This window comes from Capricornis sumatraensis, chromosome X, assembly GCF_032405125.1.
Source record: "Capricornis sumatraensis isolate serow.1 chromosome X, serow.2, whole genome shotgun sequence".
In the NCBI taxonomy this organism is placed as follows: Eukaryota; Metazoa; Chordata; class Mammalia; order Artiodactyla; family Bovidae; genus Capricornis; species Capricornis sumatraensis.
The window spans coordinates 112,138,987-112,162,789 of NC_091092.1; the positions used below are offsets into that span (position 1 = coordinate 112,138,987).

The 23,803-nt window shown below is 35.3% G+C and overlaps 1 protein-coding gene across 1 annotated transcript in view; it reads left to right on the forward strand.

The window, feature by feature from the left end:
* Positions 1-23,803, forward strand: part of DMD (dystrophin) — a 1,795,368-nt gene that overhangs the window by 1,247,757 nt on the left and 523,808 nt on the right. The window contains exon 50 of the mRNA XM_068961890.1: positions 10,473-10,662. Coding sequence (XP_068817991.1) covers positions 10,473-10,662 — 190 coding nt within the window. The remainder of the gene's footprint in view (positions 1-10,472; positions 10,663-23,803) is intronic.

The window sequence follows — 23,803 nt, forward strand, 5'->3', positions numbered from 1 at the left end:
AGTGAAAGCATGGAATCCTAAGCACTGGACAGCCAGGGAATTCCCATGCTGGATGTTTTTGTTAGAATCTGAATGGAGCTACAGAGAGGACATCCATTGAAATCTATGAATAATGCAAAACAGGGAAAGGAGGAGTATGTTGGCTGACGGAGCCAAATGGGTGCTTGAACAGGATGACTTTTTAGTCCCTTTCAGTACATGTTATCTCTAGACCAGGCTCAAACTTATAGGCTATCAGAAAATTTGCCAAAACAATGGATTCATCTTGACAGAAGTTATTGTTTGCTTTGCCCTTTGTTTTTGCAATGCACTTAAAAATATATTGAATTAACATTCCTTGCAGGAGTAAATTTTTTTTCAAAAAATAAATGGTTTTCATGTAAGAGTAGCAGAAATTCAGTCATTGACAATCAAATGTGACATGTTGCCCAGTGAAATAGCCTACCATTTCACTTTCACTGCTAATTAAAAAATTGATGAAAGATATAAGCTCCAAAGATTTAATATCTGTGCTTCTACAAAGGGAAACATAATTTTGGTCACAGGATTGCTTATTCTTATTTTTAAACATATTAGTTATAACTGAGTGATAGTCTATTATACAATCAATTCTACTATAACAAGAGATATCCACAAGTTATTCTGAGGTTCAACTGAAATAGTATAGGTGAAAGTAATGTATAAATTTTAAAATTATATGCAAATATAAACTATTATTCAATAAATTTACATCAAGAAATAATTACTATTTATAAGTATTTTAAAAACGAGGAATTGGGACATTCTCACTTTTAGAAGCTATGCCCGGTTCATAATAGGCTCATTGACTTTAATTTGGTTTATTGAGTGTCTATTAAATACTAGGAACTGTGGGGTGAAGCCTTGTGTCAAGGGATTAACAAAAAGTTGATATTGATGGATGATGATGATAAAGATATAGAGACATTTTGTAAGCGATATAATCATAAATAAGAGGATTCTTAAAAGCATGTGCAGCTCTCAGAGTGATTCCTTTAGTGTTACAGTTTTAATTGAAAAAAATAAATCATTAATGTTTGACTATTCTTCATAAATTTGAATTGATCTTATAGATGGCCATCAATATATTCTAAATTATCTAGTTCTTTTAAATGTAGTTTCTCCCTATAATAATTAATAGTGAGAAAGTAAGAAACTTTAAATCTTTATTTTGATCATTCATTTTAACTAGCTCAAGTTATTTGTAATCCTACAAGTCTTATAAATCATATCTGAGTCATTAAAAGGATTCAAGATGAAAAGAGCAAGGGCAATTCTTTTAGAATCTACCAAGACAGAGTCGCTTTGAGAGATTAATTCATTTCTCCACCAGTCTTATTAAAATTTTTTAGCATAAAATTTCTAGGAAAGAATGTGTGAAGTGTTTGGCGTTCTTGTTAGATATTTCTAGTGTAAAACATTTCTCAGAGATACAGATTTCTGGATAATTTCTTTATAATTAGCAAACATTTACTAAGTTACCATTATGAGAAGGTCACAACTGTATGTATTATAATTTTCTTTTATTTCATAAGAATAAAAATATTTTATTACTGCCCACAATCCCCTCTTTTAAAATGTTAAAATCCTCAAACCTACTTCAAATCCAGTGTGCAGTATTCATTTTAATAGTTTTCTTAGATGGCAACTGAAGATGATAAACAAAGGAATAATCTTTTTTTGTCTTCACACAAATATACACCATAATCTGAATTCTTATAATAATCACAGAAAGTAAGGAGCTTTTGAAAATAGTACTATGGAAGGACTGATGCTGAAGCTGAAACTCCAATACTTTGGCCACCTGATGCAAAGAACTGACTCCTTGAAAAAGACCCTGATGCTTGGAAAGATTGAAGGTGGGAGAGGAAGGGGACAACAGAGGATGACATGGTTGGATGGCATCACCGACTCAATAGACATGAGTTTGAGTAGGCTCCAGGAGTCGGTGATGGACAGGGAAGCCTGGCGTGCTGCAGTCCATGGGGTCACAAAGAGTCGGACACGACTGAGCAACTGAACTGAACTGAATATCCTTTATATTTACCTCACAGGGAGATTGACATATGTACCTTGAGATGTAAAGTCAGAGCAGACTAGATTAGATGTTTCATGTTTTGCCACTTACTTTGGTAACTTGCCCAGCCTCTCAAAAAATCATGTTTCTCATCTATAAAATGCTGCTGATAATGACAACCTGCCCCATTAACCTCATCAAGTTGTTTAACATATCAAAGAAGAAGATATATGTGGAAAAGCTCGAAAACTAAAGAGCATTGTTTTAGTGCAAAATACTATGGCAATAAATGTTGAATTTAAAGGACTCTCAAAAGTGCATTATTAACCACAAGAGAGTGCTGAGTGAGGAACTAGGTAATAAAAGTCGCAAATATTTAGAGACTATAACTTGGAGTTTATATCAGGAATTATGAAAATCATTCCTATTTCTGAATTCCATTGAGAGACCTGTACTGCAAGTTCATATAATCAGCTGATGATGTTTTTAACTCCTTCTTTCCTTTTAAAGGGAATCGCTATATGTTTACCTTTTGATGGTAGAAAACTGAACCAACTTGCCTTGCTGTCTTCTAAATGTTATATAACAGCATCTACTGTTCTCTTTTTCTCTAAGATATTGAGGATGTGAATATATATTTGTTTGACTGCAGTCTAATGAGACTTCCAAGAGATGATCTTTTAAATTGGTTTCTATCCTAGTTTTCATATATCCTTTTAGAAGAGAAGAAAGCTACTCAATCTATCTTATCAAAACAGGAAAATACATCTTTTAAAGAGATTAACACTACAAGTGACCAAAATTGACTTAAAGATTCACATTATACAAATCACAGAGAATTTATGAAGAGTAGAAATTGTATCCAGTTATAAACCCAACCCTAACCTAAGTTTATATTCTTCTGGATGGCAGTATCAATGTACATTTTTCTAAATGTCTTTTACCTTAAGGTATTATATCAGTAAAAATATATATATAAAATACAGATATTAGACTAAAGAATGTTAATCTCTTTGTTAATATTCCAAGGTAGGAAAAAAAAATATATATATATATATATATCTTGAATACTACTTGTTCGTAATATTTTGTATATTTTTAATCAACTTTTCTCAGTGATAAATGTCTGAAACACAAGTCAAATGATGTGAGCAATGCAAAGAACAGTACAAAGTACATTTTTACTGCTGTCTCCTAATTTATTTTAAGAAATATCCCAATACTTTTGGGGAAAGTATGTAATTATGCTTGTTTCCCTAATGATATATTGTGCAAATCTCAATTTTTAAAATGCCCATAGAGTGAAAAAATAAGAGTTGGAATGTGTATTTTAAAATTTCTTACATGATTGATAATACCTATATTCTCTTTCCATCCAAATATAAAGTCCAGGTGATTTTTTTTGTCACTAAAATGTCTGTATCTTTGAAGAAAATAGCTAGCTTCAAAGCTATGGTGTATCTTTAGAAAACTAATCTATTTTCCATGCAAGTATGTTGCTTCTGCACATGTTAAAAAGTCATCCTGTGTTGTCTGGGGGTGGTGAAAAGATGGGAATGAGTTGTCTGAGAAGTAATCAGCAATACTTTGGGAACATTTAGGTCATAGTTTCCAATTAACTCTGAAGTGTTTGAGTAATTTAGTACCAAACCTCAGGAGAGAGGGGATAAAAACCTCTTTGATGTATATGTCAGTGAATGGCAAACCAGCAAATTTGCATTGAAAATGGATTTGCTTGTTTGTTTGTTTTGAAACAGAGACCAGCTAGATCTTTCTACTGTAGTTGGAGTGAGAGAATATCTTTACATGTGTGGGTTCCCTCTCAGTAGGTTTCTATGTGTTGCAGTGATGGCTCCTATGGTCAAATAACAAAGAGATGAGTTTTTGCTCCAAAACAAAGGCCAGGGTTCAGTGGCATAAACTTTCTGGCACTTTCCTTTTTTTTAACGACTGCCGTGAATATATCAGAGAGGAGTGGACACTAATATCCATTTTCAGAGTTAGAAAACCGTCTTTTTCAGGATTCAATACTTGAACTATAATCCTAATTCCACCACTTCCTTGGGTTCAACTTTGGGAAAGTCACGTGGTTCTCTCAGAATCAGTCTTCCCAACAGCAAAATGAAACTAACAATGACCTATGAGATATATCTAAAAGATTTCTGATTATTATGAAAATTAATTCAATTAGGCAGACTTTTGTGGAGCATCCATCGCTGTATTTTGAGATAAAGCCCAGCAATGATCCCCACTTCCTTTGATAAGAAAAGGGGAAAAAAATGTGTTGAAAAAAGATAGATTTATCACTTGTTAAGGAAATTGACATAGAAGTTCATGAATACAGTGTGATGCATATTATATTCAAGCTACTGTTAGGCAATCCAGATGAACTACAACCTGAATCACATTGTCAGTTCAGTTCAGTCACTCAGTCATGTCTGACTTTTTGTAACCCTATGGACTGCAGCACACCAGGCTTCCCTATCCATCACCAACTCCCAGAGCTTGCTCAAACTCATGTCCCAAACTCATGTCATGAATCATACTGTAACTATAGGTAAATATCTAAATATCGGTCTCCTCCACCAGACTTGAATGTGTGAAATGTCAAAGTCCATGTCCATGTCTCACTGACTTTAGTGTCACCAACACCACGCATGAATCCTGGCACATAATACATGTAGACGAGGTACATGCATCACCTAATGCTTGAGTTGTTGGTAGGCATGTGGAAATAAGAATGAGATTCAGGTTTAAAGATAACCTGTATGGAAGTTGAAGTCAGTGGGACAGAATGAAACATCCAGCTGGAAGCAAATGAAGAAACCAAACATACTGTAGGTAGGAAAAAAAAATGGGAGGTTAACTTATGAAATGGTGAAAGAATAAATCTGAACATACTTTTTAAATTTTTGAAGAGTTCTGTAGATAACAGATTTTAAATTTATTTTCTGTGCTAGCTTAGAGCTTTCATCTCATACTCTGTGTCAATAGTTACATTAAAAGGACAGAATATTTTTCTCACCTTAGAGTTCAGTAACAGAGGAGAAAAGAGAAACATTCTCTCAGTTGCCAGAACCCTTCTGGGTCATCTATCTAAGTAGATATTTTCCAAAGACACATAAAGCCATAGTCTTAGAATTGTTGCTAGAAATGGAATGAATAGGATACTGGTCCAAGCATTATTGAATGATTTTGCTTAGATTCATGCTTTTCATTAGTGCACATTGCCAATAGAATTGCTGGAGATTAAAAGGAATCCTTCCTACAAACTGCTGTATTAGCCATAGGTAATAAATTCTAGCTGCCCCATGAAAATACAATACAGACTTATTTTTTAAACAAAAGCAAAATTAATTCATTGGCTAGCAAACCAGTAGAATCTGTTATGATTACAGAGAATTTGAACTTCAGGTTAACTCTGGCTGTATGAGTAGTGTTTGGCCTAAAGTCCAAGTGCTTGCTGCTAAGGTACTCATTTTCTCTGATTTATATCTAACAAACAAACAAACAAACAAAAAAACAAGTATCCTGTAATACTTTCCCTAAAACTATCATAGGAAATGATAGTTGTTAAAGTGCAAATAAACCAGGAAGGAAAGATTGAGTGTTTTATTTGGTTACTTCCTGATAATACCAGGGCACAGATGAAAATGTTACTTAGCAGAAGACCAAGTGGTGTGAATTTCCCCAGTTGGTCACACTTTCAGAAACATCTGGGGGAAATATCAGATTGAGCCTTTTTTTCCCCCAAAATATTCAATGTGTTTGTTTCTGTTTGCTTATATATAATGTGTGTATATGTATTTGTGTGTGTGTATAATCATTTAATACAGTGCAGTGATGAACTATCATCCCTGCATATGTCTAATCATGGAATATTGTCCATACGTTAATTAAGCTCTTCAGCCTTACCTTGGAAAGTCATAGGCTTCCCTTTTTTCTTTTGCTTTTTATGTATTAGGTTGACCCATAACAAATTAGTGATTTTCAACTTAGATAAAAATCTGGAGTCTTAGAGATTTATTCAGAGATACCATGGTGTGGGTGTGTGTGAAGGATCAGGCTATACTCTGATTGCCTCATTGATAATCAGTTCTTAAAAAGAAAATGGAGATGCTGAAGACATGCCTTCTGTGATTTTTCCACTTTATACAGACTTGTGCAGGTGGGGGGTTGTACTAAGCTCCAACACTTTGTCCTTTCAGTAGATTCTTGCTTCTAACTGGTGATAATGGCTTATCTATAGATCTCCTTAAAGGGCAACCAAAGGTATAGTAGCCCTTCAGGCTCAGTTGCTGAGTATGAGAATCCTCCATCCTGTCTCCTTTTGTGACCACAATCTGTGCAAGTGGTTGTATATTTCTTCACATACATTTTTTAGCAAGTATATTTTTCAAAGTTTTATTTAGTATGGCAATTCAGCAGGTCAAGTTCCCCAGAAGTCAGATTCTGAGAAAGTGATTAATGTGTAGGAATTTCTTTCTTTCTTTCTTTCTTTCTTTTTTTTTTTTTTTTTGGTAGAGTGCTCTCAGGATGAATATCTGTGAGAGAAGAAAGGGAAAGAAGCAGGATAGGGCAGAAGGAAAAGCTGGGCTTCCATTCATTTGTAACCTCAACATCGATCGATTCTCCTCCCCTCCCGAATTTTCCAAAGCTGGAGCAAGAGGGCTAGACTTTAATAAAAAGTCCGCACATTAACCAGTCATTGGAGGCAACCTGCCTGCATCCAGCAGCTTTCCCAGGAGTTAAAGCAAGACACATTGCTGCTTAGTCAGTCATATCTGACTCTTTGTGACCCCATGGACTGCAGCAGGCCAGGCCTCCTTGTCCCACACTGTCTCCCAGATATTTCACAGGTTCATATCCATTGAATCAGTGATGCTATCCAACCATCTCATCCTTTGCTTCCCTCTTCTCCTTTTGCCTTCAGTCTTTCCATACTGTTCATGGGGTTCTCGCAGCCAAATTACTGGAATGGTCTGCCATTCCCTCCTCCCCTGGACCACATTTTGTCAGAACTCTCCACTATGACCTGTCTGTCTCAGATGACCCTGCATGGCATGGCTCATAGCTTCAGTGAGTTACGCAAGCAAAACATACTTCAGTCCTGAAAGAGGAGTCTGGACATCCCAGCACAGCATCCACTATACCAGTAGTTCTCAAAGTTTGGTCTCTGCAGTGTCAGTGATGCTCAAACTTGAGCATATATCAGAATTGCCTGGAAGACTTATTAAAATACAGCTCGCTGGACTCCACAGAGGATTTCTGATTCAGCAGATCTGGGTGGGGCTTGAGAATTGCCATTTCTAATAAGTTCTCCGATGGCACTGATACTGCTGGGCTATGGAGCATACTTTGAGAACCACTGTACCACACTGCCTATATTTACCTATGGAGAATGGTGTATGGTGCCCTTATGAACAGAAATAAAACCTTTTGAAGTCAGCATCCCATTCCACATGCCATCAAATTCTCAGCTATTTTTGTGCATTCTATACCTGGACTTGCTGATAATTAAAATTTGTTATATAGAAAGTACTTAACTGATGCAGTAAATTATATTTGTAAAGCATTATTACTATTTTATGATAATCTGGTCATTGTTACTTTAAAGTTCACGCCAAATTTTCTCCATGGTTCATAATTTGATAACCTGGATATTATCATTAAAAAATAATAATCTATGTTCGAGTCTTTAGTTTTGTTCTAGGTAATTTTTTTATTACTTTATGATTCTAATTGCTACATTTTTTATTTGTCATAGATGTCATTTAAAGGCATATGATTATGGAAAATTTTAAAGTATGGTATATATTCAGAACTATTTTGAATGCACAAATATGGCATACAAGTACCTTCGACTCATCTAGTCTGGACTTAGCACAATTAAAATTTAAGAATTCAGTGTGCATAGATGGATCTCAGGAAAAAGGATGCAGCCTTAAATCTCCCACACAAGCCAGAGATAACAGTCTCACCTCTGATTGAAGAGATTTCCTGCCATTGCTGCCACTGAATTTTGTCTAACGTACTTCCAAATTAGAAAATATTCAACCCAATGTTGTCAATATTTCAGGTCACAAGGGTGTTGTTTAGGAAAACGGTGCCTTACTGTCCTGAAAGAGTTACTGCTCTTCCCTAAGGGCCTAATTTACAAAGCAGCGAACTTGGTGGGAGGATTGGGCTGGAAATCTCATTGTCTCGGTAGAACACTTTCATCTGATTTATGCGCATCACATTTTCCAAATAACTCTTTGAAAGTTATTTACTAGTTACTTTCTCTGGAACCAAGGGTAAGTGGTGTTTCTCTTTAAGGTTAGAGAAGCTGGGATGCATCAAACACAGCTCATCATGATGATGAAGCTGATAATAAAATGCACAGTATCTAATTCTCTGCCATGAGGGAGTTTCACACTGCCCCTTTTATTTTGTGTGACTTTGGAGTATGTTAGAAAATACATCAGTGTCTAACCCTGCATTTGTCTCCTGCAATGTGACAGCTTATTTCTATGCCAAATTTGGAGCTAGAAGTGGAGTAAATCTTAGTGATTTCTAGTGTACAAGCCAACCTAAAATATTAGCTAGCACTGGCTGAAATTGCCCCATTTGTTGGTCAGAAATGGTCAAACGTTAGCAATTACACAGGCGTCAACCTGTATGTTGTATGTTTCACACTAGATTATAACATTACGTTTCTCAGTTTTGTCACAACGGTTCTGAATTTTTAAATCATACTAAATAAATAAATAAATAATAAAAGATACTTTGCTCTTTCTCCCTGCATTGATAGTTTGCCTGAAAATTAATAAGCAAGGAACTAGCAGTTCAGGCTAGCCATTGAACTCCACGAGATTTAACTGATTTGCCCAACCAGAGCACCAGGCTACCTTTCAGTTATGCGGTATTCAAGTTTATTTAGGAGTTGATAAATAGCTTAGTGCAATGCTTCCTTTTTTCCAGTTGCTGCACCCTCATAAAACTATTCTCCTCTCCACCAGTTAATGCAGACAGAAGATTTTTATCCAGTATGAGCACCAAAACTACACTGTGGAAGACTGTATGCTCAGCAAAAACCTCACCCATGATGAATAAACAGCTCTTCCGGGGGCTTTGCTGCCGCTGGCTCGGCAAGAGTTGTTTATTGCCTGGTTTGCACATCCCATGATAAAGTTGCTGCTGAAATAAATTGCAGTTTTGCATAATTATTGACAATCACATCTTAACAAGCAGTATGTATCATATTCAAGTGTTCAGTTTATTTTAAATCCATTTTTAGCTTATGTTGAATCCCAGAAAGTGTTTGTGTAGTAATAGAAGGTAAATACGACTTTTAAATAGAGTACTAATTTCCTTATTGCAGAAAAAATTTACCTGAATCTCTTTAGATGGGGCTGTTACTGCCTCAGGCAATTTTCCTTCCCAAGTTACTATTATGTAGATGTTTGCTGAGGGCATACATGTGTGTATCCACAATACATGCATTATATATGTTGTCAGAAAATATGAATAGCTCTTTTGTAGATTTTTGTGTCATTAGGGAATTTGATTCATTCCTTCTATAAGATTAGAGAAATGAGAATAGAATGTGGGCATAGGGAATTCACATTTTTGAGCAACTATAATATGTGACTTATAATGTGTGAGGCACTCAGCTTCACACACACTGTTGTATTTTCAGTCTCATCTATACAACAATATGTATTGCAGATGAGAAATCAGAGAGGTTAAGTAACTTGTATCACACTCGGAGGAGGACGCTGGGATTTGAACCCAATATGTCTGGATTTTAAGCTCCAGTTTCTCCATTACCCGTACAATTTTTCTTTTGGAAAATATTCTTAGTTGTATGACCATCAGGTAATGCAAAAGGAAGCTAATACAATAGTCAGAACTATCAGAACATGCTGATGTTATGCAGATTACATTTTGCACAGTGTTTGCTATGAAATATGTAGTTTTTCTACTTCTTAATCGTTTTGTTCGCTTTTGTTCTCCAGTCCCCTTCTCCTTCTTCCTCCAGTGTTCAACTTTCCATTGTAGGTTTGCATTTCTCCTGGCCTATTTAATCATGGTTCCCTGCCTCAGGTAACATTAAAGGTAGGCATGGTAGATTTTAGGGTTTTACCTATAGAGATTAGTTTCAACTTTTACCACCCATTAAAATAACCTTTCAAAATTGACCAGCCAAAAGTCAAATGTTTTTTAAAACAAAGATTTTTTTTTGGAAAATGAACTTTCAAAAGTCTAAAAGTCCAAATACACACACACATCCTATTCTAGTGGTTGATGCTTTCAAGTCGAGTTTTAGCAGCAACTCACATTTGTTGCAATGTTATGATTTAGTACCTTTGATTTTGCTCTTTTTGTGGGATTCACTGGCTGCACCATTCTGATATTTGAGGATAATTGCATCTGGACATTTGTTCATTTGCAGAGTGAGTGAGCGAGAGACTGCTCTGGAAGAAACTCATAGATTACTGCAACAGTTCCCCCTGGACTTGGAGAAGTTTCTTGCCTGGCTTACAGAAGCTGAAACAACTGCCAATGTCCTGCAGGATGCCACCCATAAGGAAAGGCTTCTAGAAGACTCCAAGGGAGTAAGAGAGCTGATGAAACAATGGCAGGTAAGTCAAGCGTTTCTGCTTTTATAACTTGTGAATTCAGCCAAAGAATCCTGAGCATTTGTCCTTGTATTTGATATGTTGTGGACAAAAATAGTGGTTTTATGTGGCCTTATATATTTCGGCTTTGGGGCTAGAAGAAGAAAGAGGGAGAAGCAAAAAATCATGTCTTATTTCATTTAACACCCCAGTCTTCTAAATAGTATGTGGTTTTGACCAGGAAAAATTTGCGCATGAAGCTGGAGCTTTGATAAGAAGAAACTTTGCTCAGAGAAAAGGAATTAGGGGTTGGTTTATTAAATTTGAAAAAGTTGCCATTTTTGAGTGTTTATTTAATATTTTATAGGAAAAGCATCTGTATGAATTGTCTGTTTTATTTAGCGTTGCTAACTGAATCAGTTTCCCTTCATTACTTTCCAATACATTTTGAAATGTTAATCTGGCCTTTTGTAGCTTTCCTCCTAACATAATCTGTGAAAATAAAAATGAGATGGCTAACTTTGTCATAGTTAATGATCACACAATTTTCAGACAGTTGTTTTTCCTAGAAACAAAAATTATTGCTATAAAATTTCATATGCATAAACAGCAAAAACAGAAGTTTCAGGTTGTTTTATTTACTTGAAATCTTGGTGTGAATCATATTCTATAGTTCAGGAAGGCTCCTGATATTTAAATACTTCGGGGACATGATAGAGTTTTCCCTGACCTATGTTGGAGTTTGGTTATGTAGAGCTGAGTTTTCCGACTTGAAATAAGAACTTTACTAGTACCACAAAGAAACTTTGGAGTGTTCGAATATATGACCCATTTTTAGGACTAACTTCAGTTTTTTAATATTTTAAAATTATGGCAAAAAAAGTGATTGTGCATTCCAGGTTGAAAAGTAATTCCAAAATCAAATCATAGTAAGGCAAGTTTCTTCTCCTCCCTCTCCTTGTTCTCCTTCTTTTCTTCTGTTTTGATATGAGATCTGATCTACTTTGTATATAGAGTAGATGACAGTGGCAGTTCATAGCTTCTTGAATTCCTCATTCTTGCTTTATCGTTCTCCTCAGACCCCACTTGCTCCTTCACAATGTGTGTTGAGTTACTTTGATCATTCGGAGGTAGTTTGCATAGATAAAGCCAGGTATTGTTCTACACAGGTATCTCCTATGGCTTGCGGATGTAAATGCAGTGCATGGTTTGTGTTTTTGGTCATTCTTAGCTAAGTGGTTAGAAAATATGCTGCTAACATATTTGACTTATGGTTGCTACTGCTGCTGCTAAGTCACTTCAGTCGTATCCGACTCTGTGTGACCCCATAGACAGCAGCCCACCAGGCTCCCCCATCCCTGGGATTCTCCAGGCAAGAATACTGGAATGGGTTGCCATTGCCTTCTTTCATTAAAAAATTTATCTTGCCTTGTAAATGCCCATAAAGCCACCCTAGAGTTTTAAATATGTGGATTCACATATTCCCATCAGCTATGGTAAATAATGAGTAAAACTTTAAGTGGATTGTTTTTTAGCAGATTCCTTTCAAAATTAAAGATTATTCCAGTGACTCAATTTTGTAATAGGGATTTAATAAAATATTTCTTAAATTCATGAATAAGTATTGTTGAAGACAAAACAAGAATACATCCATCTATCTCCTATATATTTTATATTTGTACCTACGGTACTTATACAACACAAATTCATACTGAAACTTATCATGAGAAACTGCAAGATTCTGAATCAATAGGAAAAAATGGCAGTGTTTCCTAACTATGTTTATTATGAAAGTGTGGAGAATAAAGTGCATTTTGTGCTTAGGTTTCTAATCTCTTCAAAAACAGCTGGAAATTATGCTGAGGAAATTTTCTTAGCTTATTCTCTATTACTCATTAAAAAATCTATTTATTCTTAAAAACCATGTAAAATTCCCTTAGAGTTCCTGAAAACCTTAGACATACCATTTTTTTCTTAACTATAATAGGACTAAGATTCCAATGTTATTTTAAAACAGAGACCATTTTCTCATTCCCTCTCTATTAATATTGTGTCTTCTATAAATTCCGCTTGCCTGAGGTTGAAACTACATTTTATGGATAGGAATGACATTTATAGCCAGCTCTGATTTTCAGTTAGATGGCTGAATAATGGTCTTTTGATGAAAGATTTGAAGATGTCATGGTAAAAACTCTAAACTACTGAAACTATTGATTACTGTTAACAGCACATTTCAGCTGATAGAATTGAATCAAGATACTGGGGTTTAAAAGCAACAGCTTGAAAATAAAACTACATACCTTAGGAAATTACATGCAGTTTCAATATTTCAGCTAAATGGAAGTGTTTGCTTTCCCCCCCCCCGAAGATTTTTTTTTTAATTTTGAACAAAAGGAATGTTCTATAATATGTGTGAAGGAATCAAGTGTAATGGTATGCCTTTCACTTCATTTGCAGATGCTGGTAGCATTATATTCTTTGTATGATTCATGATAGATAGCAAGAATAGTGCTTACATATTAAAAAAGAAATTCCAAATGCCTAGCCAGAACATCAGCTTTCCCAGCAGATCCCAATATATCTATCCAACCCAAAGCAGTGGTGTTTTACTTTATACAAATGCTGCAGAATGGAGACGGGGGTGAAAACCTTCACAAAATAGATTTTTCTCTATGGCTGTCAATCAGTTTTTCTATATATGGCGACTCCAGCTCTTGCTAGACTGCCTATCACTGCTTATCACCCACTTCATAGGATGTTTAATTCTCCCAGCAATAATTATAATTCCTGGGTTTGATAAGCATACATGTATTATGAAACATATGCTTCCTGAATAGAATTAACCTGATTAATTCCACTCTGAAAGCCATTAAAGTTTCTTCCTTATATGAGAAAAAATAATGTTATTTATTTTGCTTATTAAAAGCAAGGTCAAAAAAATAAATAGAAGCAAGGTCATATTTGTCCCCGTACTTTAGGATGAGGAGATCTTTTCTTATACAGTATTGGTATTTCTGACAGTATAACTGACATCATAAAGCCAATGTATTTTTACAGCATGCCATAGAGAGGCCTGTGAAGTGACAGTTTGAAAAGTTTTAAATTACAAATTTATTCTTAAAATGAAGAATTATATTCATAATTGTGTCAGATTCTTCCTGTGTCCAAAGCATTTCCTACTTTGGCCCTCAGAGAATTGGTAAAGATGGCCACAGTTCTAAGTGCTAACATAGAACTATTGGTAACCAACTGAAAATGGGTAGACTCTGCATCTTTGCTAATATTTCACAAGAATTTCACCAATCTTAACTGATTCTCTAAGCACCCCTAAGAGATCATTGTAATAGCAGCTTGTAAAGAAGGTATGTGGGGATGGGTGTGCAGTGGGGAGAGATGGTCATAAAGGTAAGATAATTAGGGTCTTTTTCTCAGCAAGAGAGACTATGGAGCAATTAATATTTAAGATGCCCTCATCTGTGATCTGGTTCCTGTCTCAGGCCATATGTCTCAACTGACTCCCTCTTCTAATTTCATTTGTTTTACCTGTGTCTCCTCCCAACCTCCTCCAGCCATTATAGAAAAACTCTTCTACTAAACAAAATACTTCCAGAGAGAAAAGGTTGATAAATTTTGAATTGTACAGCAGAATATACCTGGAACTTGATTAAGCTATCTTAAATTTCTAATACATTGTTGAAATTGAGGGAAAGTAGCTTCTTCAGTGTTGCTCACAATATATTTTGGCCCACTGATTAATTCCAAAGGAATAAGGAAGAATGCAACCTCAATAGCAAAATTAGTATCCTGAATAAATTAGATTGTCACATTTGTTGGTGCATTTGAAAAGAGAGGTAATCTGAGTATCCCTAATTCTAAGAAAAGAAAACCCTTTGTATATATAGCAACCTTTTTTGTTGCTATAATTTGAATTGAGTTTTACATGTATTTTTTAATCTTTCTACTTTGGTGTCCAAAGATTATGAAAGTTTATTTTGATGTTTTTATTTTGCCTAGTGATATCTGCCTGCCATTTTTTATAATATGCAAAACATAAATGTATGCATATATTATATACATATGTATTACATTTCCATAAAAATGTTGATTAATTCATCAAATCTTTATTAAACACCATTAGATGTCTAGCATAGGGTTAGGACTAGCATTACAAATATAATTAGAGGGATGTTTTTCAAGCATAGTTCAAAGAACTAGGTTACATAATCAATTTAATGAGTATCAATTCACATTTTTTAACAGAAAGGAATAAAATTAGTAGAATAGAAAAATAACCAGAGTCTATCCCTCTTAAATAGGAGTCAGTATTATTTTGTGAAGCTTTGGTTTCAACTATTTGCATATGCATATGTATGTATTTGTGTACTTACTGGACTAGTGTGTAGCACATATTCAGAAACTTTTGTATTGGAGTATGATTTCTGCCTTTGGGATGCTTACATTCCAGAGGTGAGGATGGTTACACTATGACAAAATTCTGGTAGTGTGATGAGTGTTACAGTAGAGGGCTAGACAGGGTCTAATAAAAACAGAAGATGATTAAGTTAAGCTTGCCAGAGTCTCCAGGAAACTCACCTGGAACACTGCTTTTCAGTCTTGGAAAAGATTTTGTAAATGCTAATTTCTGGATTCTACCCCTAGAAAATCAAACTGCATTGATCATAGCGTGTCCTGTCCATGCTTCTCCTGTCCAGCCAAGGTTGAGAACTTCTGTTTAGAGAAAGTTAGAAGAATGTGTCAGAAGTGAGCTAGATACAGAGTTGAAAAGGGATTTCTGGCATAGGAAACAGCATATTGAAAGTCCTGGACGGTTGGGTAGTTTGAGAATCAAAAGGTACTTCTTTACGGCTGGGGTGCCTGGGGTAGGATTATTATAAGAAATGTGACTGAAAAGATCAGCTGAGGCTAAATTATGTAGAAAGGCAGCATGATAGAGTAGATAGAGTATGAGCCTTGTAGGTAGAAAGATCACTTATTTTACCACTTGTTGTCTAACCTCTAAGTCTCAATTATACCCTTCTATACAAAGAAAGTAATGCTTCACAGAATTTTGTGAGAAATAAATGATAGGATACATGTAAAATGCCCACCAGAGGGGCAGAGCATTGCACTCAAATTGCTCGGTATGTGTTAGCTGTCTTTTCCCTCCTTGTTTCCACCTATGTTTAAGAGTTTGGACTATTTTTAGTCTATGAGAAGTCACAGCATATTTTTAAGCAAGGAAATGGAATAACCTACCTTATGTTTATGTTTTTGAAAGATCACTCTGGTAACTATAAGGAGAATGAATTGGAAGGATACAAGACCTATCCAGGAATAAAAGTTAGAAAGTTATTTCTGTAATATTCCAACCAATAAATGACCATTAAGATGTTGAGGCTGAACAAAGGAAACATATATGTGAGCTGTTTGGAGGTAAAAACTAACACTGTGATGCACTGGGTTGGCCAAACATTCAGGTTATTCTGTAACATCTTACAGAAACACTCAAATGAACTTTTTGGACAACCCAATAGATTATGGGAGGAAGAGCTGAGGGGGAAATGTGAGGTACAGTAAGGAGTCACTGACTGCTTACCATTTGATATGACCAGATGCCTACACAGAGTTGCAGAATTAAAGAGGAGAAATTGTTATAGGGAGAGAAAGCAGCCAGTTTTTCTTTCTCAAGATTATTCCAGCTATTCAGGGTCTTTTATGTCTCCATACAAATTTTAAGATATTTTTGTCCTAGTTCTGTGGAAAATGCCATTGGTGATTTGATAGATTGCATTGAATCTGTAATTTTCCTTGGGTAGTATAGTCATTTTCAGAATACTGATTCTTCTAATCCAAGAACATGATATATCTTTCCATCTGTTTGTGTCATCTTCAATTTCTTTCATCAGCATCTTACAGTTTTTGGAGTATAGCTATTTTGTCTCTTTAGGTAGGTTTATTCCTGGTTATTTTACTCTCTTTGATGTGATGATAAATTGAATTGTTCCTTAATTTCTCTTTTTGATCTTTCATTGTTAGTATGTAGAAATGCAACAGATTTCTGTGTATTAATTTTGTACCTGCAACTTTATCAAATTCATTGATGAGCTCTAGCAGTTTTCTGATAACATCTTTAGGATTTTCTATGTATAGTATCATGTCATCTGCAAATGGTGACAGTTTTATTTCTTCTTTTCCACTTTGTATTCCTTTTATTTTTCTTCTCTGATTGCCTTAACTGGGACTTCCAAAACTATGTTGAATAAAATTGGCAAGAGTGGACATCCTGATCTTGAAGGAAATATCTTCAGCTTTTCACTATTGAGTATGATGTTAGTGGTAGCTTTGTTGCATATGGCCTTTATTATGTTGAGACATGTCCCCTCCATGCCCACATTCTGGAGAGTTTTTTCATAAATGGGTTGCGAAATTTGTCAAAAGCTTTTTTTGCATCCAATGAGATAATCAAATGGTTTTTATTCTTCAATTATACAATGGAATATTACTCAGCCATTAAAAAGAACAAAATAATGCCATTTGCAGCACCATGGATGGACCTAGAGATTGTCACACTGAGTGAAGTAAGTCAGATGGAGAAAAAGAACTATTGTTTGATATCACTTATATGCAGAATCTAAAAAGAAATAATATGAATGAACTTATTTATAAAACAGAAACAGACTCACAGACTTGGGGAATAAACTTATAGTTACCAGGGGGGAAGCTTGGGGGAAAGGATAGTTAGGGAGTTTGGAATGGACATGTACACACTGATATATTTAAAATGGATAACCAACGAGGACCTATTGTATAGCAGAGGGAACTCTGTTCAATATTATGTAACAACCTAAATGGGAAAATAATTTGAAAAAGAATAGATACATGTATAACTGAATCACTTTGCTATACACCTGAAACTATCACAACATTGTCAGTCAAGTAAACTCCAATGTAAATAAAAAGTAAAAAGTACAATAAAATAATTAAATGGATAACAAAAAAAGAATGCAGCTGGTTTTGAGGTGTCTGTGAATAATAAAGGTGAAAATAACACCTCCCTTGAGGCACTTTTGAATGTGGATCTAATTTGGAGAAAGATATAGGTCAAAGATATAAAACTGAAGGACATCAACATGGACTCCATTAAAAATGCATAATATTACACAGAAATCAGTGTCATTGATACTTGAATTTCTCCATTCAGAAATATATCTAGAAGTCACTAAAATATTACTTGCTGTAGCACAGAATTGGTCTTAAATGATGCCATCTTGTGCTATTTAAAAAGACAGCTCTGAAGATTCTTGTAAATGTTTTGACCATGAAAAAAGGCAAAGAACTAGCAAAGCTTTGGTGTAAAATTCTTACTGTGGAGAACGCAAAAGTATTTGGGTAATATATCCAAGATCTTGAAAAACTCTTTCCAGTTAGGGCAATTAATTTCTTCTCTTATATAAAAATGGAACATTTTGATTTACTTCTTGTTCTACAGTAAGAAGTTTATACACACTCACAATACTATGGATGGTAGTACTCAGGAATAGATTCAAGAGCCACGTGTTTTTTATTTTACTATAGTCAATAATTTATTATGTCCCATGGGGTTCTCGAGGCAAGAATGTCACAGTGGTTTGCCATTCCCTTCTCTAGTGGACCATGTTTGCCTGGCATGCTGCAGTCCATGGGGTTGCAAAGAGTCGCACAGGACTTAGTGACTGAACAATAACAATTATGTTCTAAGTTTGGACCCTGAAATCCTTGTAGATCACAGAGAAAACCCAAAAAGAAACAGTGAAAATAATTAAAAATTTAGAAATAAAGTCAATGAGGACAAATGTTCAAGATTGGTGTTTTAGTGTCTACAATATAGAAAGTAATCCATTTATCATTAACCAGTGATGGAAAACAATCACCTCAGTGTAATACAATGAGTTTAACCACTTGATTATAAGAGTTATGACATGCTGAATCATCTTACCATGGTCTCTTTCATATATGAACATGTTAATTCAGTGTATTGAAACTTCTGGACCTACTTTTTTGGTATTACCATTAAAGTTTGCTATTATTAACATAACTTTGTAATTCAGTTATTGGATTCTGTCATTTTATACATACTAACTAAAAGAAAGGCCCATATAGGTAAGAAGACAGTATGCCTACTGAAAACTGAATTTTGATAGACCCTAATAATCATTGTTTTTTATTCCCCACAGAACTTTTGTGAGGCTTTTATAAATAAAAATATTAAAGCACTTTGAAAAAGTTTCTTCAAGTGAAAGAGTCTTATTAATGTTATGAATTACCATTAGAGAAAAGCCAAACTAAAGATGTACTCTTAATATCATACTCTAAAATCAACCGACTAAAATTATATTAATACGGATAATAATAACTAAATTGTTCCATATTTATAATTGGCAAATCATTTTTACTTTCATTCTCTAATTTGATTCTCACTGAAAAGCTCTGGTATTGGTACTATTCCCGTATTCAGATAAAGAGGGTAAAATTATGACAGTTCAGTAATTTAGCTATTATTACTTCTTTGAAAATCAACTGTCCTGCCATTCATCACACTACCATCTTTTCAGTCAGAGAAATTTCAAACCAAATAGTCATTTCTATCTACATTGCCTTCTCACTTGCCATACTTTCTAGTTCGCTTTCAAGTTCTATCAGTTTTACATCTCTAGTCTGTTACACCTGTTCATTTCTCTCCAGTCTGCTTACCCACCACTCTGATTTATACTCATTATCTTTTACATTCCCTCACTCTTTCCTGCATTGCTCCAATCCAGCCTGCAGATTCCCATTTTCAATTAAGCTTTGTAAAACAGTTTTTATTGTAACTACCTGATAAATTCTATGAGAGCAGGTATTTTATCCACTTTATTCTCTTGTATATTCCTATTGCTTGAGACAGTGCCCAGCACATAATGTGTGTGTGTGTATTCAGTCATGTCTGAATTTTTGCGATGCCATGGACTATAGCCTACCCAGCTCTTCTGGCCATAGGATTTCCCAGGCAAGAATACTGGAGTCCAAAACTGTGTTCTACACATCTGTGTCTCTTTTGCTGTCTCGCATACAGAGAGATGGTATGGGGAGGGAGGAGGGTGGGGGGTTCAGGATTGGCAACATGTGTACCCCCATGGCGGATTCATGTTGATGTATGGCAAAACCAATACAATATTGTAAAGTAAAATAAAATCTGAAAAAAAAATATAAAATAAAAAGAATGCTGGAGTGGATTGCCATTTCCTCCTCCAGGGGATCTTCCCAATCCAGGGATCAAACCCAGGTATCTTGTTGTCTCCTTTATTGGCAGACTGATTTTTTATGACTACCACCACCTGGGAAGCCTTCAGCACATAACAGGTGCCAATAAATATTCATCAAGTGAATGAAAGAATATATGACTCCCTGTTCAAACAAGTTTTATGACTTCTCAAAGACCTCAGAATATTCTACAAACTCCTTCACCTGCCCCACTAGGATTAGCCCTCAGACTCAATTTCCTATCTTATTTCTTCTTTTTCCTCTCCATGTACCCTTTGTTGTTGTCAGTGTTGTTTAGTCACTGAGTCATGTCCAACTCTTTGCAACTCCGTGGACTATAACCTGCCAGGCTCCTCTGTCCATGGGATTTCCCAGGCAAGAATACTGGAGTGAGTTGCCATTTCCTTCTCCAGGGGATCTTCCCAACTCAGACATGGAACCCGAGTCTCCTGGCAGGTGGATCCTTTACCACTGAGCAGCCTGGGAAGTCCCTGTGCACCCTTAACTCCTACTAAATCGCACAGCTAGCCTGTATACTTTTGTGTCTTTGATGACTTCTTTCTTTTCTTGGGAATCCTTTTCTTCATCTCAGTTTACCCAGATGCAACTTGATTTTCAAGGAAAGTCATATTCACATTCTTCCCTTTTCCCTGAGTCCTAGAGCTAGAAGATATCGTGTCTCCTTCTCAATTCCCAAGGCATTTCTTTGCACTTTAAATAACACTTAATGCTTTCTATGTTGTTTTAGAGGGGCTGGAGAAGATACCATTTAGTAGTGTGGGCTTTGAAGCTTGACTGCCTGGGTTTGACTCATGATTCTGATACTTACTGACCATGGATACATTTCTTAATTGCCATCAATTTAAGCAACTGTAAATCAAGGGAAATTATAACATTTATGCTATGAATTGATATATGTGGTACATAAAATGATATTTGATATATAACAAGCAACCAGTAAACATAGCTAGTATTATGTTATTACTATTATCAGATATATTAATATAAAATATACATTTTTATAAGTAAATTTTTGTAATGTGTCTTTCACTCTAGAGTGCTTAAGGGCTCAATCCTCATATGGGTTGAGAAACTCCTTAATAAGAAATGAATGAATTAATGAAACCATGCCAGAAATATTGGCTACCATGAGTGTTGAAACTCTGATTTTTTAAAGCTTCATCTTTTCTAACCAAGAAAAAATTAATAATCTTTAGTAGACTTTAGTTCTTAAATGTCAATATTGACTCATGTTTGAAAAGCTCTTCAAAGTCTTCAGGTACAAACAAACCTTAATACTCCCATTCTTGAGAATAAACACTCTACACTGAAAATGGAAAAGAGACCTCTTGCCTTTTATAGTGACCTCCTTGGGGAAATCAATTGACTTGCGACCCTTCTCTTTCAGTCAGACACCAGACATTGAAATTCCCTGAAATACACTTCAGTAATAATAGTTTATTTTTCTCAAATGGTCTGACCAGCATTTGGAAGTCACATCAATGGCTTATAGATATGTTAATAAAATTAATAAAATTATTTTTAATTCGTTCTTTGAGGGAGTAGTGGTGAAGATAGCCAGAAGTATGAGACTGTTCACTCACTTTCTTTAAACTCCAGCAGAGCCTGGACAAGATCTATATAATTTCAGGTTTTCTTCTCTAAACAAGAATAGAGAAGGTCAGAAAAAGTTTGACCACAGAAAGTCAAAAAAATTCACATCACTTTCTCCTCCTCCATTCAAAGATTTCTTAACGGTCAGGGGTCTTTGAAAGCAGAGTCTCTAGGCAAAATCAATAAATAAAGAACTTCCTTTACATGATGGGTAGCAGTCCCCTCTTCTTGTTGGAAAATTTTGAAATTGTGGATTGGAGGGATCAAATAAAAAACTTTCCAGTCTTTTATTTACAAATTATTTTTAAAATGAACTTCATGAGAGTCTCTCTAGTGCCTTTCATAATTCTGATAAGAAAAATTTTCAGGTATTAATCAAAGATTAATAGTATTCAAAATAGTTTAGATTATCAGCATGTGATTTTCATTCCACATGAGGTCCATTTGCAGTTTACATGGTTTTCTAAATTACATTAAAATAAAATGTCAAAAAGTTTCACATTCTTTTTTTCATTTTTCACAACATCAGTCTTTGAAGAAAGGTTATTGAACAAAGGTCTATGCATAAATCAGCCATTCCCCATAGAGGTAAAAGAAGCCATTACACCTGGTTGTGAAAGAGAGTGTCATGAATGTGGAAGAAATAAATCAGTCCCCACTGGAGATCATATCAGTCTAGATGGAAGAATGTCTATAACCTAATAGTGAGAAAGCAACAAATTACTTTTGTTTTTTCTTTCATCCGTTGCTGTCCTTGAGAGGTTTATTAACAGTTAACCATTCAATATTATTAGTAGTATAAATGTAATCTTGAATTCTCTGAAGATTTCAGTTTTTTGCTCTAATTTGTATTCATCTCCAACACCTTTTGCAATATATTATTCCTTAGGAGTTATAGAAAAAGTTATTCTCATCAGAAAGCAGCGTTTCATTTGCTCTCAGGAATCAACCACATTTCACCTCTATTCTTTGCTCCCAATTCAACAATTCAACATTGGATTTGATTCAAGGAGGCAGCCCCAAATAGAATGAGACTTGGATGTTTATGAGCTGCTTGACCAGCTATTCTTCCCAATAATTTACTCCATAAATTCTGTTTTTACAGTATTTTCACAAATGGTTAGGAAACTGTTGTACATTGCAGTTTTAAAAACTGAAATGAATGTAGATGACATTTTTACTTAAATTGAAGAAAGTAGGGAAAACCGCTAGACCATTCAGGTCTGACCTAAATCAAATCCCTTATGATTATCCAGTGGAAGTGAGAAATAGATTTAAGGGCCTAGATCTGATAGATAGAGTGCCTGAAGAACTATGGAATGAGGTTCGTGACATTGTACAGGAGACAGGGATCAAGACCATCCCCATGGAAAAGAAATGCAAAAAAGCAAAATGGCTGTCTGGGGAGGCCTTACAAATAGCTGTGAAAAGAAGAGAAGCAAAAAGCAAAGGAGAAAAGGAAAGATATAAGCATCTGAATGCAGAGTTCCAAAGAATAGCAAGAAGAGATAAGAAAGCCTTCTTCAGTGATCAATGCAAAGAAATAGAGGAAAACAACAGAATGGGAAAGACTAGAGATCTCTTCAAGAAAATTAGAGATACCAAGGGAACATTATATGCAAAGATGGGCTCAATAAAGGACAGAAATGGTATGGACCTAACAGAAGCAGAAAATATTAAGAAGAGGTGGCAAGAATACACAGAAGAACTGTACAAAAAAAGATCTTCACAACCCAGATAATCACGATGGTGTGATCACTCATCTAGAGCCAGACATCCTGGAATGTGAAGTCAAGTGGGCCTCAGAAAGCATCATTATGAACAAAGCTAGTGGAGGTGATGGAATTCCAGTGGAGCTATTTCAAATCCTGAAAGATGATGCTGTGAAAGTGCTGCACTCAATATGCCAGCACATTTGGAAAACTCAGCAGTGGCCACAGGACTGGAAAAGGTCAGTGTTCATTCCAATCCCAAAGAAAGGCAATGCCAAAGAATGCTCAAACTACCGCACAATGGCACTCATCTCACATGCTAGTAAAGTAATGCTCAAAATTCTCCAAGCCAGGCTTCAGCAATACGTGAACTGTGAACTTCCTGATGTTCAAGCTGGTTTTCAAAAAGGCAGAGGAACCAGAGATCAAATTGCCAACATCTGCTGGATCATGGAAAAAGCAAGAGAGTTCCAGAAAAACATCGATTTCTGCTTTATTGACTATGCCAAAGCCTTTGACTGTGTGGATCACAAGAAACCATGGAAAATTCTGAAAGAGAT